Source organism: Fringilla coelebs, assembly GCF_963513975.1.
Source record: "Fringilla coelebs genome assembly, chromosome: 25".
In the NCBI taxonomy this organism is placed as follows: Eukaryota; Metazoa; Chordata; class Aves; order Passeriformes; family Fringillidae; genus Fringilla; species Fringilla coelebs.
The window spans coordinates 6,719,464-6,736,710 of NC_140051.1; the positions used below are offsets into that span (position 1 = coordinate 6,719,464).

The window sequence follows — 17,247 nt, forward strand, 5'->3', positions numbered from 1 at the left end:
CCCAGGGAAGGACTGGCCGGCCCAGGGAAGGACTGGCCGGCCCAGGGAAGGGCTGGATGGCACAGGGAAGGGCTGGCCAGCCCAGGGAAAAGATGGCCGGCCCAGGGAAGGACTGGCTGGCCCAGGGAAGGACTGGCCGGCCCAGGGAAGGACTGGCTGGCCTAGGGAAGGACTGGATGGCTCAGGGAAGGGCTGGCCGGCCCAGGGAAGGGCTGGCCGGCCCAGGGAAGGACTGGCTGGCCTAGGGAAGGGCTGGATGGCTCAGGGAAGGGCTGGATGGCTCAGGGAAGGGCTGGCTGGCCCAGGGAAGGACTGGATGGCCTAGGGAAGGGCTGGATGGCCCAGGGAAGGGCTGGCTGGCCCAGGGAAGGGCTGGCTGGCCCAGGGAAGGGCTGGATGGCCTAGGGAAGGGCTGGATGGCCCAGGGAAGGGCTGGATGGCCCAGGGAAGGGATGGCTGGCCCAGGGAAGGGATGGCTGGCCCAGGGAAGGGATGGCTGGCCCAGGGAAGGGATGGCTGGCCCAGGGAAGGGATGGCTGGCCCAGGGAAGGGCTGGATGGCCCAGGGAAGGGCTGGCCGGCCCAGGGAAGGGCTGGATGGCTCAGGGAAGGGCTGGATGGCCCAGGGAAGGACTGGCTGGCACAGAGAAGGGCTGGCCGGCCCAGGGAAGGGCTGGCCGGCCCAGGGAAGGGCTGGCTGGCCCAGGAAAGGGCTGGATGGCCCAGGAAAGGGCTGGCTGTCCTGCAGGCAGGAGCAGCAGCTGTGCGTGCCCTGTGAGAAGGCTCCCATTCATCTCAGCGAGAGCGTGCGGGGGAGGCAGCGCAGCACAGGGGAGGGGGAAGTGTTGGAGGAGGCTGAGAAAAGGAAGGAGGCCGCAGTTAAAAATAGGATAAAAGGACATGAAAAAAAAAAAAGCAGATTTAGGAAAAAAAAAAAGCTTTGCTCAGAAAATGCTCTGCAGCTGGAGAAGCCATCGGGCTGAGCCTGGTCAGCTTTACCTTCCCCCCTTCTCCTCCTCCTCCTCCCCAAGCCCCCTTCCTCCCGAGCGTGGGCCTGGAAGACGGCCCAGAAAGCGCTCACAGAAAACGTTTTCCTGCGGGGCTCTCCACCAGGAGAAGAGCAGGCAAAGGAGGGGACACATGGGGAAAAGCAGGGAGGCTTGGCCATGGGTGTGGGTGGCCCCGTGGGACCCCGGCCCGTGGCCCCGGCTGGGCTGGGAGCCGGGCTGGGAGGAGGATCACAGGGTGCACCCCTGCTTGTGTGGGCACAGAGCGCACCGAGGCGTTTCTGCAGCTGCAGGGCCTTGGCTCTCCTGGCCAAACCAGCTCCACACAGGGCAGCCCAGGCACCGAGGACTTAATGCCCACAAAGCACCAGCTCTGCTTTTTGCTCTCCAAAAGATCCCTGGGATGGTTCAAGGCCAGCCTGGACACGGCTTAGAGCAGCCTGCTCTGGTGGAAGGTGGCAGGGCGCTGGGATGAGATGATCCTGAAGGTTCCTTCCAACCCAAGCCATCCCGGGATTCTGTGATCCATTTCTCAGTGAAGCCAGGAGCGCTGCCCCAGATGCTTCAGAAGCATCCAAAAGGCTGGGAATACCTTCAGTCCAAGGATGCTAATTCAGCACAACAGCTGTAGAAAGCTCTTCCGCTGGAGTCAGAGTGGTTCCATCCCTCACTTGCCATTAACAACAGTTTTATCTCCCCTATCAGTAAGGAAAACAAACCCACTCTGGGTGGAAGGGGCTGTTAAAGTGGCCTTGGCTCCTAAAGGCAGCACAACCAGCCCTGAGTCCGTGCTGAAATCGTCATGGAATCACAGAATCCCAGAGTGGTTTGGGCAGGAAGGGACCTTAAAGATCATCTCATCCCAACCCTAGCACCACGGGCAGGATGCCACCCCCTAGATCAGGTCATTCGGAGCCCCACAATACTTTGATAATTACACAATACTTTGATAATTACACTAGCAATCTTTTCTTCCATTCCAGTTTTACACCTAACCTTGTACAACCCGAAAAATATTCCCAGGGAGGATTCTTAGGATCCCCTTTCCTTAGGAGCTCACCATAAGGTGCTAAGTGTGGCTTCCAGCATCCTTTCAGCAGCACTTTGGGCAGGCACAGGGCATCTGCAGTTGGGTGGCAGATGGAGCAGTCAAGGTGCCTTTACCTGATGCCAAGGAGCAGAGCTATGTGCCCTTGTGTAGCTCATCTGCCTCCTCCTGGTAGGCTGCCCTCAGATACTGGAGGGCTGCTCTAACATGTGCCCAGAGTCTGCTCTTCTCCAGGCTGAGCAGATGCCTGCAGGACTCTGGCTTGATGACAGACTCCCTGTGCTACACTGGGGGCTCAGACCATTCTTCTTCTTGAAATTGTTGTAGGATGCTCAGACACTGTTGATAGCTCTTCATCGTGGTACAGGGAATAAATAGTTGATTGCTTTAATAAAGACACACTTGAAATTATAAGAGCTACATTTTAAAGCAAAAGTATTGGAGAAAAAATCCTAAACCTGTGGCCTGTTACCCCAGCCCAGCAGAGCAGCCAGCAGCTCCCCTCTTGATGGACTTGTTCTGTCACCTCTGGGCTGGACCTTTCCCTCCTGTGGGGATCCCTGGGCACTGACATTCTCAACATGTGCACCACACATTGTGGTACAAGCTGACAAATAAAACTGACTCCAGCACATTTTCAAATGTTGGCCTTTCAAGACAAAAAACCCCACCCCTTCTTGCTTTATCTATGAGCTAAATCCACATCAGGCTTTCCTTTATCCATATCACAGAATAATCTTATCAGCTTCAAGCACAGTGTAAATAAACTTGCTCAAGCTTCAAAGGCAAAGCATCTTCCCTAAACGCAAGCAGCCCTCAAACTCTTAGAAATGTTGTGGGTTTCTATTGCAGGAGGATATATTCACACTTGCATTTTCCTTGTTGACTTGTTTCTTTCACCAACATCAAGACCATGAAAACCAAAATAGCCTCTGGTGCAGCAGAAGAATAGATGACAAATGGTTTTCATGTGCAGCTGAGACACAAAGGAGAAATGAAAGGCTGTTCCTGGCCCCATATACAAATAAGAGTTTCCTCTCATTTAAAATTAGAAACTGCTCTAGACTGAAGAACCAGCAACATGAAAAAACAAATCAGAGAAAGAGCACCTTGCATTGCAACAGGAAGAACTGAAAAGTAATTTTAGGTATTGCAAGAGACCCAGGGGCTGGTCCTGCTCATCCCAACTCTCTAAAAGCTGGATCAAAACCTGTGGAAGACAGCAACAGCTTGGATTTCTTTCCCTGGCTTCACTAATGTTTGAGGCAGGCTCCAGCCTCTGCAACAAGAAAGTTCACAGAGCCATGGTGGAGTAAGGAAGATCTGGGCTGCAGATATGTTGGTCCCTGGAGAGAGCACTTTCACAGAAAATGGGAGAGGGTTGGGAAAAAAAACCTAAAAAAACTTTCCAGGCACAGGCTTGCAAAATGTTTGAGCAAATCCAAATGCTGCCAGGGCAGATTTCATCAGAGCAGAGCTGACATCATGCTGAGAGAGGTCACTCACAGGAGTTGAGCAAATAGCTGGAATAAGGATGCCTGGGAATAGCAGAGGGGTTTTGCTCTGGCCACAGGCACAGCTCTCTGTGTCCATCTCCTGCTCACACTCAAGTGCTCACCAAAGGAGAAACGAAAAAAAACCCAAATGCCTGAGCATTTGCCAAGGAGAGATTTCAAACTGTACATTTGACCCAGCAGTCAGTGTTCTGCTGAGCCCTCAGCTGCAGAAAGTCTCTGAACGTCAGGGCTTGCCCTCCCCAGGGGCCAGCGAGCCCCACCAAGGAGCAGGAACGCTCGCAGGAGAGCAGCACAGGCCCAGGGAGCTTACACAGGGCTTAAGTGCTTCAGGACAGCCTTCTGTGGGACTGAAGGGAAGCATAAACTTCATCTTGGCCCTTGGAAAGGTCACTTTGTGCAACTCGAGCTCTTTCTCTTGGTTCTGTGGCCGGGCTGTGCTGGGGGTACCCGAGCCCTGGGCTGCTCCCTCCTCACCCAGCCCAGGCCAGAGAACATCTGCCCTGCCAGCTGCTCCTCCAGGAGTCCTGGAATCCCAGCCTGGGCTGGCTTGCACAGGACCTTAAAGCTCATCTCATTCCACCGCACCTTCCACAGCGCAAGAAGCGGCCCCAAGCGCAAGCTCAGCATGAAAATTCATCTGGTGGAGCAAGAATCAGATCCTGGTGCTTGCCAAATAACTTCTGAACTACAGAGGTGTAGGAGGAGACATCAGCTAGGCCCTGGCAGGGAAGACACTCCCCAGGCCCTGGCAGGGACTTGCTTTAGCTGATGGCCCAGCGTGGCCTCTCCTCTCCAGCTCTGGTGACCACCAACCTCCCAAAAAATAAAAAAATCCCACAATTGGGTTGGACTAGACCTTAAAGCCCATCCAGTGCCATGGGCAGTGACACCTTCCACTATCCCAGGTTGCTCCAAGTGTCCCAGCCTTAGACAATTCCAGGGCTGGGGCAGCCCCAGCTGCTCTGGGCACCCTGTGCCAGTGCAAAGCACTGAGTTACAAGAGACCCTAAATTGCCAGCAGGGTGGAATGGGAATTTGGGAATCTCTGTTTCCTTGCAAGCCTCCATGGATGGCACTTTGCAAAGCACTAAGTGGGAGCCACCCCACCAGTCCTGCAAATGCCAGGAGAAGTGCAGAGGGTGCAGCTTGGCAGGTGCACCCTGCCCACGGGATCCTCCCAGAGACCCCAGGAGCAGCAAGCAGGGCTGCTGCCCCCACATGCAAGGGAGGTGCACACAGAACTCCAAAATTCCAAAAACCAGCAAAATCACCAGCTGAAAGGGGAGAGGAGCGCTCCAACGCCACGGCAGGGAAGAAGGAAGCTCCCACCCTTCAGCATCACTTCAACTGGTGGACAATAAACACAAAACCCCCATATTTAAGGGTTTTTTCTGCTTTCTGGGCCAAGCCTCACTGAGGGAGCCCCTTGGCACCATCAAGGCAGGTGCCAGCCTGGTGATGCTGTGCCTGAGGGTGGCACTAAGGGCAAAAACCCTTATGAGGGCAGGACTGGGGCAGAAAGCAAATCTGGAACGACCCCTGGGAGAGACCCAGCAGAGCCTGGCAGGGATTCAGGCTCCTTTGTCCAGCTGAGGCTGCTCCGAGCCCCCCAGCACAGGGAAGGTGCCACCGCCGTGTCCTACCTATGCCACCACAAATGTCCTACACATGCCACCCAATGTCCTACCCGTGCCACCACAAATGTCCTACACATGCCACCCAATGTCCTACCCGTGCCACCACAAATGTCCTACACATGCCACCCAATGTCCTACCCGTGCCACCACAAATGTCCTACACATGCCACCCAATGTCCTACCCATGCCACCACAATTGTCCTACCTGTGCCACTGCTGTGTCCTACTCATGTCACCACAAATGTCCTACTTGTGCCACTCCATGTCCTACCCGTGCCACCCTGTGTTCTACTTGTGCCACCCCATGTCCTACCCATGCCACCACAAATGTCCTCCTTGTGCCACCCTGTGTCTTACCCATGCCACCACAAATGTCCCACCCATGCCACCACAAATGTCCTCCTTGTGCCACCCCGTGTCCTACCCATGCCACCACAAATGTCCCACCCATGCCACCACAAATGTCCTCCTTGTGCCACCACAAATGTCCTACCCATGCCACCACAAATGTCCCACCCATGCCACCACAAATGTCCTCCTTGTGCCACCCCGTGTCCTACCCATGCCACCACAAATGTCCTACACATGCCACCCAATGTCCTACCCATGCCACCCTGTGTCCTACTTGTGCCACCACAAATGTCCTATCCATGCCACTGCCATGTCCTACCCATGTCACCACAAATGTCCTACCCATGCCACTGCTGTGTCCTACCCCTGCCACCACAAATGTCCCACCTGTGTCCTACTCATGCCGCCACAAATGTCCTACTTGTGCCACCACAAATGTCCCCCCGTGTCCTACCCATGCCACCCCAAATGTCCCACCTCTGTCCCCCCGTGTCCCCGTGCCCTACCCGTGCCGTAGTGCTCCAGCCCGGTGGGCACCTCCTGCGTGGCGGGCTCGTCCCAGAGCGGGCAGCAGGGCCGGGGCTGGCAGCAGGAGGCCTGGAAGGCACAGGTCACCCAGGGATCCTCGCAGGGAACGGGCACTCCTTGTTTCTGGAAGGAGCAGAGGGAACTGTCAGGGGAGGGGGACCCTGAAATGTGCGGGGGGCAGGGGGGCTGCCCCAGAAGCAGGCAGCGAGTGCTGCTCTGGCACATCCCAGCTCAGCTGGCTCAGGGGTGTTGGGACAAAAAGGGCCTTTTTTAAACCAAGATGAGGAGAAAAGTGAAGGTCAGAGTGCAGCTGAGCTTGGCAGGATTGCAGCTTGGGGGTCTCCCATGGGGACACCCTCTGTGGCAGGGGTCTGTTCCACACCCCACAACTGGGAATGTCATTTTTAGGCAGCAGGAGGCCCCAAAAGCCCCCAAAACATGGGGGGTCACCAGGGGGTGCAGAACCACAGCCCTGCCCAGGCCCTGAGGGGGAGCCTGGTCCCAGATCTCATATTTATGTTCCTCTTCCTATATATAGGGATATTATTTGGGATTATTTTCTTTTTATTTGTGTTGTTTATGCTGGTTTTATTGGTGTGTCCACAGAGATGTTTGTACATGTGGTATGCACACATGGGTATATGAGTTATACACCTCATATGAAATGTACAGATGCATCTATAATTTATATAACATAATGTATCATTACCCAAACATTACATAACATACATATTATTATGTGTTAACACACAATACATTATAGATGTACTGATTATATGGGTGATAGAAGAATTTATACACCCACACCTATGTAATCCTAGCTTATAGCTCTGTATAAAATACACATTTATTTTTATTGCATATGAAGCTAAATTTATACTTCATAAAGAAAATACATTTACTACACATGGATATAGAGGTATTTAGAAACATAGATTTGTTTAGATTCAGAACAAAGCTTTAATAAATGATCCCAGGATATAATTTTCCTTTTATTTTATACACACCTATTTTATACATATATATTTATGTGTATATATGGTGTGTATATATGTACATGCCATATTTATTATGTGCATCTCCATGTGTATTTTATATATATATATTTACTGTGGACACACACACTTATACACCACACAATAAATACATTGCATTTAAATGTTTGTCTCCCTAGTAGAGCACAATACCATGCACATACCTATAAATAAATGCAGGATGTTTGAATTTTTTATCATTGTTACCATTTCCCTGTGGGGGAATAGATTTCCTTGATGGCAAATCAATATTTAAAAGCCAAATGCTTGCTTGGAACCATTTAAAGGAAAGCTGTGAAGCTGCCTTGGGAATATTCCATGGCTCAGGACAGGCTTTTCTTCCCAGTTTGGAGAAAATGTTGGGTTTTAGCTCAAGTCCTGTGCAGCCTGAGGTGTCAGCCCAGAGCTTATCTGACCTCCCACGCTCAGCAGTTCTTTGGACAAATGGTTAGAAATGCCATTTCTCTAAGTAGACATCTGATTTCTCTGAATATATTTCTCTGATTTATTGAAATATGGATCAGATTTCCCTAAATATAGATCTGATTTTCCTAAAAAAGTCTCAAATCCCTGCCCAACCTGTCCCAGGATCACACTGCAACCTTTATTACACACAACCACCCATCAGCTGCAAACAGACCAGAGCTGGCTCAGGACAGGGAGCACCAGAGTGGTCCCAGAACTCCAGAAAACCACGGGAGCCTTTCCCAGTCGCTGCCCTGCTCTGTGCTGGTCCCACTGGTCCCAGGTGAAGGGCAGCAGGGGGAGCAGGCAGCGGGACAATGCTTCCCCTGACACTCCTCCCACACCAGCACGGGAAATCTGACCCAGGATCCCATTTCCAGGGGAGGTTTGCAGGCTCCAGAGGGTCAGAGAAGCTCTGGGTAAACACTTGGAATTCAGAACTGCCCTGAACTACCTCAAACCTTGGATCCTCAGGAGATGGCACCGAGCTGGGTCAGGGCTGGAGAAATCCCAGCAACCTGAGAGAAAACTGCTGGGGTAGGAAACCAGCCCCAATTCCTGTCTTTTATAGAGGCATGGAAAGGTTTGGATTGGAAGGGACCTTAAACTGTCTCACTCCACCCCCTGCCATGGCAGGGACACCTTTCACTATCCCAGGTGGCTCCAGCCCTGTCCAGCCTGGCCTCGGGGGATCCAGGGGCAGCCCCAGCTTTTCTGAGCATCTGTGCCAGGGCCTGCCCACCCACACAGGGATGAATTTCATACTAAAATCTCATCTGTGCCCACCCTCATTCAGTGCAAGGCCATTCCCCTTGTCCTGCCCATTCCTTACCATCATTCCAGGCCGAGCCAAAGCATAAGGAGCTGCATTGCCAATGCCTGAGTCCATGTAATAACTCATCATCGTGGAGGTGCCTGCAGGAATGGAGAGGGGCATTAGATTCCATGCCATAAGAACTGACAGCACCAGCTAAATCCATGCTTTCCACAGCTGTATAAAGCTTGGAGCACTGTCACCTTAATGAGCTTAGGCTGGAAAAGTTAAGAGGAAAAATACCTGGATTAATAGGAAATACTGTGATTAGAGGGGTTGTACCAACAATGCAGCACCCAGATGCAGGAGTGTAACCAGGGGAGAGCCTGACAATGGGGAATGAATTAATGAATGATCACCTGCAAGCTGAAGGAGCTGCTCTGAGGGAAGATGAGATCATATTTCCTTTGCTGGAGAATTGGTGGGAAATTGTTGCCAATTTTTTTCTTTTGAGACAAAAAAAAAAAAAAAAAAAAAAAAAAAAAGGCAGTTTGTTGAGATCAACACCTTTCCTGTGAAAGCTTTGTCAGGCCCTGCCTGCCTCACAAAGAACTTTGCTGCTTTCAGGACACATCCTCTGGTTTTGCACATGAGCTTAGGTTTCCCTGGCTGAATCACTGCCTTGCAGTCCCACATGGCATTCCTCACTCAGGATTCACTCTCCTGAGCAAGGCCTCCTGCCAGAGCTGCTCATTAGCTGAATTTTTAATCATCACTGAAGCCATTTGTGTGGCTGAGGAGCTGCACTGTGGCTCTGTTAGCAGAGCTGTGGGTGTTTCTCCCTCTCTCCTTGCAGTGCCAGTGGGAACACAGGGCCAAGGCAAGGTCTGTGTTTTGGGGCTGTGACTCGGAGGTGCTGGGAGGACAGAGGGAAGGGGAATAGCTGGGCTGGGCAGGGCTGGATCGGGCAGGATGGGCTCTGGAGCTGTGGGAATGGCTGTTCCCAGCCTGGTGGTGCAGAGGAGCTGCTCTAACCTCCCTGAGGACACAGCCCTGGCTCCTGGGGACCCCTCTGCACTCCTGCAGAGCCCTGAGCTGTGGCCACTGCAGCTGCAAACACCTGGCTGAGTTATCTTACAACAAAATCCTGGAATTATCTGGTCCAACCCTTAACCTGGCACTGCAAGTGCCACTTTACACATGTTTGGAACACCTCCAGGGAAGGGGACTGCACCATGCCCTGGGCAGCTGTGCCAGTGCCTTTGAGTGAAGAAATTTTCCTGATATCCAACCTAAAGCTCCCCTGGTGCTACCTGAGGCTGTTTCCTTTACTCCTGTCACTTGTTTCCTGGGAGAACAGGGAACTCCCTGGATGCTCTCCTTACAGGGATTTGTGCAGAGCCGGAATTCAAAGAATCACTAGATTGGAAGAGACCTTCAAGATCATCGAGTCCAACCCAGCCCCAACACCTCAACTAAACCCTGGCACCCAGTGCCACATCCAGGCTTTTTTTAAAGAGGCCCCCTGAGCCTCCTTTTCCTCAGGCTGAGCCCCTTTGCCAGCTCCCTCACTGGAGCTCCATGTGTTTTGTGCTCAGCTCTTCTCAGCAGAACCAGCTCAGCCACATCACCCCCGGCCTCCACTTCTACCCTGCAGCCTTGAACATCTCCTGGAGGCCCTGGGACCCTCTCCCAGCCTTCCCTCTGCTCCTTGCCTGAGGGCTTTGCTGCTGCAGAGCTCTCTGCTCTCTCCACCCCCCGGGAAGGGCAGAGCTGCTTTGGCTCTCACTCAGCACCTCAGCGAACAGGGACCCCCAGAGCATCTCCCCCGTGCCCTGTGAGTAATGGCCCAACACAAAACACCTGCATGTGCACAGTATTAAATTATCATCATCATTTCCTGCTGGTTATTACTAACTCTGCCTCGAACACCAGCAGAATTTTTTTTTTTTCAAACTTCTCTTTTTTAATTCACAAGACTGAAAACTACCCCTGCGCGGTGGAAGAACAACCAACCCGTTTCTCTTTGTGCTGTACCCAAAACCACACCGAGTGCGAGTTAGTGTGGCTGAGAAGCCTTAACTAATCTCAGCATCTGTGCACGCCCTGCCAGCCGCCCTAACGAGGCGTTAAAACGCCTTGGCTTCAATCTCCCTGCAGCTGGGGCAGCCGCAGCTGGGCCAGACAAAGCGTGTGCAGCCCACTGCTGCAGCCTGCCTGAGCACACAACCTTCAGGGTTCGAAGGCACCTTAAAGCTCATCCTGTGCCATGGGCAGGGACGAGTTTAGGCTGGAAAAGTTCTCTCTTCCACGAGACCAGGGTGCTTTAATCCCCGTCCAACCTGGCCTTGAGCGCCTCAGGGGGAGCATCCCTGGCATGAAGGGCATCCCCTAACGCAGGGCAAGGGGCTCCATCCCAGCCCATCACACACCTGACCCCAACCTGCAGCACGTGGAAACCATCTCGGGTAAACACGGGCTGGCCTTGCCCTAAAGCAAAGGTTGATGCTGCCAAACAAAGCAGGACAGACAGGGTGGAACAGCCAGAGAGAGCTGGGGCTGTTCAGCTGCCACAGTGACACCCACGTGTCCGAGGGTGAGGGCTCAGCCCCAGGAGCGCTCAAAGAGCAGTCAAAGCCCTGCTCTCTGCTCTGCAGCTCGTGCAGCAGCAGCTGGGCTTGCTTTGGGGTTTTCTCCCCTTTGCTGGAGGCACCTCACTCACAGCAGCTCTCGAGAGCCACGTTCACGCCTCGCTGGCTGTCCTTTGCATCTTTCTCAGGCTGAACCTTCCAGCAAGGCACCGCACGCTGCTGCTCGAGGCCGTGGGTGTGCTCTGAGCTCAGCAGCACCAAAGCCATCCTGACACCCAGGACAGGCTTCATGCAGCAAGGAACAGCAATAGGATCCAAGCAGAGCTGCAGAGCAGCCCCAGCAGCTCCCTCACAGCCTGCAAGAGGTGAATTAGCATCTCTAGACAGCAGCTCCAAGACATTCAGAGCCAGTTTGCTTTCTGGTTTCTCTTCCCCTCCAAGCTGAGCTGTTAAAAAGCACAAGAGAGGGGCAGGAGCACAACACAAAACTCAGCAACAATTTGCATCCCCATCTCTGTGGGTTCAAGAGAAGTCCTGGTTAAACACACATTAAACCAGTTGCCCAACCTGATGCAGGTTTTGTGGGTGACAATGGTTAAAGGGCAGAGAAACACAGGCTGGAGGCTGTGAAAAGGACCTAGGAACCCCAGAAGGGACCATTCCAAGCCCCCACTATGGAGGACAGAGATGGCACCCAGTAAGTGACACACCCTGCTGGAAAAGGCAGGTGAGCAGATTCTGGGCATGGAATAATTGTGCTCTGGAAAAATGAGTGTGGAAAAGGAGACAGGGACAGGACAGAGGGAGCTCTGCTGAGCTTTGTCCAGGCTAATTTTAACAGAACTTCCACCACTTCCCAGAGGAAACTACTTCACAGCCCAAAACATCTCTCACTGTCAGCAAGTTTCCCTGATGGCTGAGCGATACTTTGCTTCTCTTCAGCTTCCTCTAATCAGAGCCCAAAGAGTTCCTCTCCTCCCCTGGATGCTGTCAGGGAGCTCAGCTGAGCTCCATTCTGGGCTGGAGCTCTCTGGGCAGGTAATTTGGCTGATCCTGAGGAAATCACTGCAGATTTACATCAAGATAATCCAGAGCCACAGTTTGCTAAGAGATGCTAATAAATAGAGGGGGATCTGAACCATTTGGTAAAATCCTTAATGATTTAACAGCTTGACTTCAGCCTTATTGTTTGCTCTTTTTATTCCTGTCTATTGTGAAAACATGTGTAGGAGAAACAGCATTTATTTTGGGACTTGATCAAGTACCAGCCGAAGCTATTACACTCTTGGGTCATTTCTAAACTAAATTAAAATTTTAATTTCATTTCAACATCCATCCCTCCTCTTTTACAAGGTTGAGGGGTTTTTTTAAATTTTAAGTCAATTACCGAGCTTGGTTTAAAAAGGGAAAAGATGTTTGTGCTCTTGATTTATACACACCCCCTTGCAGAAGTTGGGAAGGAGTTAAAAATGAATATTAGAATAAAGTGAGCTTTGTCTGTTGGATATATGAAGACACTTCACAGTATTTTCCTGCTTGTTGTTTGTTGTTCAGTTTTATGTTTGCTCAAGGACAGGCAGAGGGAAGTGGAGCGATGCCACAGTGACGTCCCAGTGGCAGGGTCAAGTCCCATCCCTGTTTCCCAGTTTAATGCTCCATCCGTGGCTCTGCTGCAAAGTCCCAAGGCTCAGACTGTTCTCCAGTTTCTGAGCTGCAGCACCACACTCAGCTGTGCCCCACGTCCCCCAGGCCCAGCTGGGCAGCAGGGAAGGTGTCACTGCAGGGTGGCACACCTGGGACAGCCACCAAACACTGTTTGGGTGCTTTCCTCCATCCCAATAAACCAAGAAAATTCCTTTTCCGTGGGGTCTGATGAGAAGCCAGGAGGATGGGGCAGCATCAGCAGCCCCACCAAAATATTTCTGGCTTTAAGAAGGCAAATCAAGGCTTCAAGAACCTGCAGCAGCCCCTGCCACACCCCCGCCCTGCCCGGGCTGACCCAGAGCTGCTCAGTGATAACAGCTTCATTTTTGCATCCAGCAATAATTTATCATCTTTGAGAGGGTGGGGCAAAGAGCCGGTGGAAATGACATCCTTCCGCCAGCCTTTAACCCTTGGGATGCGGGCACTTTCCAGGCCGCCTGCCAGCCCGTTCCCAGGGGAGAAGCGGTTGTTGATCTGTTGGCATCTTAGAAACCTCCTCCCATTCATCAGCCCCCGGCACCGCCCCGCACAAAAGGAGCATCCCTAAGGCAGGAGCAGCGGAGAGGAGCGTGCTTTCTACACTTACAGCCCTGGTTTGAACAGATTGGCCGCGCTAAATCCCACATGTCTGATGATTTTATAACTTTAGAGTGCTCGCACCCGGTTTCCTGCGGGGCAAGCGGGCGGGGCAGCAGGAGGTGCTGCGGTAAACAATGGAGCAGAATGGCCCTTCTGCAGCCGCTGGAAGTACCCGGGAGGGTGAAGGGCCGGGAGGGTCACCGGGGACAGTGAGGGGCTGAGGCCGAGGCTGTGAGCCCCGGGCCGCCGCCGGGCGCTGATTGCCGGGGCCGGGGCCGGGGCCGCCCGGCAGCGCATCCCCGGCAGCGCATCCCCGGCAGCGCATCCCCGGCGGCTCCTGCGCTCCCGGCGCTCCTCCTTCCCCCGGGGCCTGTCAGACACGAGGGCATCTCAAGAGCCCTCCCGTTTGGCTGGACAGGCTCTGCCTGGGATGGGTGACAGTGCAGGGGGGTTAAAGTTTGGCCCAGCCTCACAAAGCCCTGGCTCTCTGTGCTCGGAGTAAACTGCTTTTTCTCCACGTTTCTCCTGCTCTCTGCTCATCCATCGATTACTCAGCTGCTAATTAAGCTAAGATAATGCCCCCATCAGCAGCCCCAGCAGAGGCACAGCGAGCTGACAGCACGGGTCAGGCAGGAGAGGGTTTAGGTGGGATGCCAGAGCTGCTGCCATTAAATCACCCTGCTCTGCCCGGGCTCACAGCAGCCACTGGCAACTGCAGGAGGGTGTGAAGGGAGGGTTAATTAGGTCAGCTGTTGTCTCACTCACGAATGTGTCTCCGTGAACCAGTAGACTCACACAATGCCATGGGCCAGGCCCTCAGCTGGGGCAGAGCACAAGGGGAATGAACAGGATCAGTGTCCCACTGTTCAGAGGGGGATCCCTGCCCTCTCACACCTTGCCCATCTCACAGAGCCCAGGCTCTCCCTGGCACAGGGCCTTGGGCAGGGCTGGACAGCCCAGCTGGGAGTCCCCCAGGACCCCTGTGGCACCTCCAGCAGGACACCTGGAGCAGCCTGCTCTGAAATTCCCACCAAACCCTGCTCTTCCACAGGGCCCCAAACCACTGGGGAACGTGGGGTTACCTTCTGTTTCTTTGTCCCTCAGCTTGGGAAAGAGGTTTGTGTTCTGGAGAGGCGCATGGTCCCCTCCCCCAAAGCTCTGGGGTGAACCTGAGGACAAGGGACACACAGACACATCCCAGTGCTGCGGTACAAAAAACACCTCGGGCTTCCACACACCCCCGGCCCTAGGCAAGCAGAAAATGCCCAAACAAATCAGGCCTGCCAGAGCATTATTTTCATGGCAGGCAGGGTGCAAAGCTGCACACCTAGCAGAGCAGGGGGCAGCAGGACAGAGCTCCAGCAGGACAGAGCTCCAGCAGGACAGGGCTCCAGCAGGACAGAGCTCCAGCAGGACAGAGCTCCAGCAGAGCAGGGGGCAGCAGGACAGAGCTCCAGCAGGACAGAGCTCCAGCAGGACAGAGCTCCAGCAGGGCAGGGCTCCAGCAGGACAGGGCTCCAGCAGGACAGAGCTCCAGCAGGACAGAGCTCCAGCAGGGCAGGGCTCCAGCAGGACAGAGCTCCAGCAGGACAGAGCTCCAGCAGGACAGAGCTCCAGCAGGACAGGGCTCCAGCAGGACAGAGCTCCAGCAGGAAGGCAGCCCGGCCCCAGCCCGGCCCCAGCCCGGCCCCAGAGGTGGCAGCTGGCAGCGCAGCGGGGGAAGCTGGGCTGGCGGTGCCTCTAACACCGAGAGAGTGGCCACATGCACAGCAGTGATTTACAGACTGACGGGAAGGGGAAGGCCTTGCTGGGCTCCTCAGGGACTCACAATTCCCACTGCCTGGGCCGGGGGGCAGCATTCTGCTCTTCCCGAGGAATGGCAGCACATCCCTGCAGTTGTCACACTCCAGCTTCTCCCAAAGGCAAATGCTGGCACCTGTGGCACTCTGGGCCCTTTAGGGGATGGCATCAGCGTGGAAAACCCCTGGAGGGGTCGTAGCAAATCCTTCCGATCATCCCTGCAAAGCAGGAATCAGCCCCAGGTCTGTCTGTCCCACCCTGGGCACTTCAGAGCTCCCCTCCCTCACAGCAAAACCAAACCAAATTACACCAAAACCAAATTACAGTTCAGAGCAGCAAAGGAACTGCAAATTTAATTCACTGTACTAATGCCAGTGCATAGCCTTCCACCTCTATGAGGGAAATAATAATGTTCAATCTCCATATAAAATTTATGTACCAAATATATATATATATATATATAAAATTAATTTTTAAAGGGAGGCATCATCTGAGACGTTTACAGAGGATCCTGCAGTAGCAAATACACAAATCAATTACTGAGGAAATTGAGAGAGGAAAAGTAAATCACCACAAACCAAATCTGAGGTGTCCTGAAAATGTCCACAGGTATCTCCGACCCCTGCCAGAGTTCAAAGAGCCTCTTCCCCCACCACTTACGGCTCAGCTGAAGGACCCGGGGAAAAGCTTGAGATCCTCCACGGCTTCCCACACTCGTGTCCGCTCTCCTCCCAGCTACCTGGTGCTCTCCGCGCTGGAGCCGGGGAGGATGGAAATACCATAGTGTTCGAGGCAGGGCTGCTATTCAAAGGGAGGGGGAGTGGTCAGCCCCGCACCCAGGGCGCTGCGAACGCCGCCAGCCAGGAAAGAGCCACCTCTGGCCGCTGTCACGGCGCTGGGGAAACAAAACAGCCGCTGCTCGGAGGTGGGGATGGGTACACGCCACCTTTGGGTCCGTGCCCTGGGAGTGCCCCCGGGGCTCCAGCCCGCCCAGCGCTGCTGCACCCCAAGAGCCGTCAGCGGAGTTTGTTCCTGCCCAGGGACCGGGTCAAGGCTGGCGGAGCGCGGCCAGCTGAGGCTGTGGCAGCCCTGACCCCAAAGCCCAGCCCAGCAGCAGCCCCATGGCAGAAACCCCTTCCCCTGGAGGGCCCTGGCACCGCTCCTGTCCCTGCTCCCTGCGGGCCGGGGCTCTGCTCCCTTCCTGCCTCAGCCCAGCCCTGGGAGGCTCCAGCCTGCTGCCAATCCTGCCGGCTCTCGGCACGTACCCCTGGAACCAACAACGTGCCCTGGGGGCCGCTGCTGGCTTTTCCAGCCCTAAAGGCTGAGCGAAGCTCCCTCCGAGGAACCGCAGAGGGAATTCTCTCCCTGGGCAGCGCCGGGAGCCACCGGAGCAGCTCTGCCAGGGCTGGATGGTCCCGACCCGCATCTCCCCAAAGCCCAGCGCCAAGGCAGGTGCTCAGGGTGTGCGGGGCCTCTCCAGGCAGGAGAAGGGCAGGAGAGCACGTTCCCGGCTGGCCAGGGCCAGCAGAGGGACAGAAACACGGCGTGCAGTGATCTCAGTCCTTCAACGCCCCTGGGAATTATCCAGAGGCTCTGGAACAGCAGGATCTTTGCCTAACACCCCTGTCTTCCTCTTCACAGCCTGGCCAGGGAGCTCCAAACGGCAGCAGCCCCCCAAATGCCGGGTGCAGGAATTCGTGCCCATTCCGCCTCTCCCTCTCTCCCTCTTCGGGGAGCGGAGCCGCCTTTTCCTCCAGGAGAGGGCTCCAGGCTGGAACTCCGGTCCGGCTCCAGGCTGGAACTCCAGTCCGGCTCCAGGCTGGAACTCCTGCCGGCTCCAGGCTGGAACTCCTGCCCGGCTCCAGGCTGGAACTCCTGCCCGGCTCCAGCACGGATCCCACCCCGCTGTGTCCATGAGCAGCCCGGGACCAGCCCCTGCCAGGGGGGCCAGGCCCCGAGGGCTCCATGTGTGCTGTTCCAGGAGCAAATGGAGCACTGGGAGCAGCTGCTGGCATTTCCCTGGAGATCCTAACAGAGACTGCAAGAGAAGAGCAGCAAAGAGCCCCCAGCCCCAGTGGGGCTCAGCCCTCAGCACCCCCTGACCCCAGGAGGTTCTGCTTGCAGAGGATCTGCAGGAGGGGGTGATCTCCAGGGAACTGAGCAGCACTGTCACCAAAAACCCAAGCAGCCTGTACACCTGAACGCTGTCACTGCTGAAGGGTCGGTGTGTGGG

The 17,247-nt window shown here is 54.5% G+C and overlaps 1 protein-coding gene across 2 annotated transcripts in view; it reads right to left on the minus strand.

The window, feature by feature from the left end:
- The window catches only part of ETS1 (ETS proto-oncogene 1, transcription factor), an 81,452-nt gene extending 65,702 nt beyond the window's left edge, over positions 1-15,750 (minus strand). For both annotated transcript variants that reach the window (XM_084221466.1, XM_084221465.1), the window contains exons 1-3: positions 15,675-15,750; positions 8,419-8,501; positions 6,066-6,210 (exon numbers count right to left, since the gene is read on the minus strand). In XM_084221466.1, the coding sequence (XP_084077592.1) occupies positions 6,066-6,210; positions 8,419-8,490 (217 nt within the window). In that variant the 5' untranslated portion in view covers positions 8,491-8,501; positions 15,675-15,750. The remainder of the gene's footprint in view (positions 1-6,065; positions 6,211-8,418; positions 8,502-15,674) is intronic.
- Between the last annotated feature and the right edge of the window lie 1,497 nt (positions 15,751-17,247).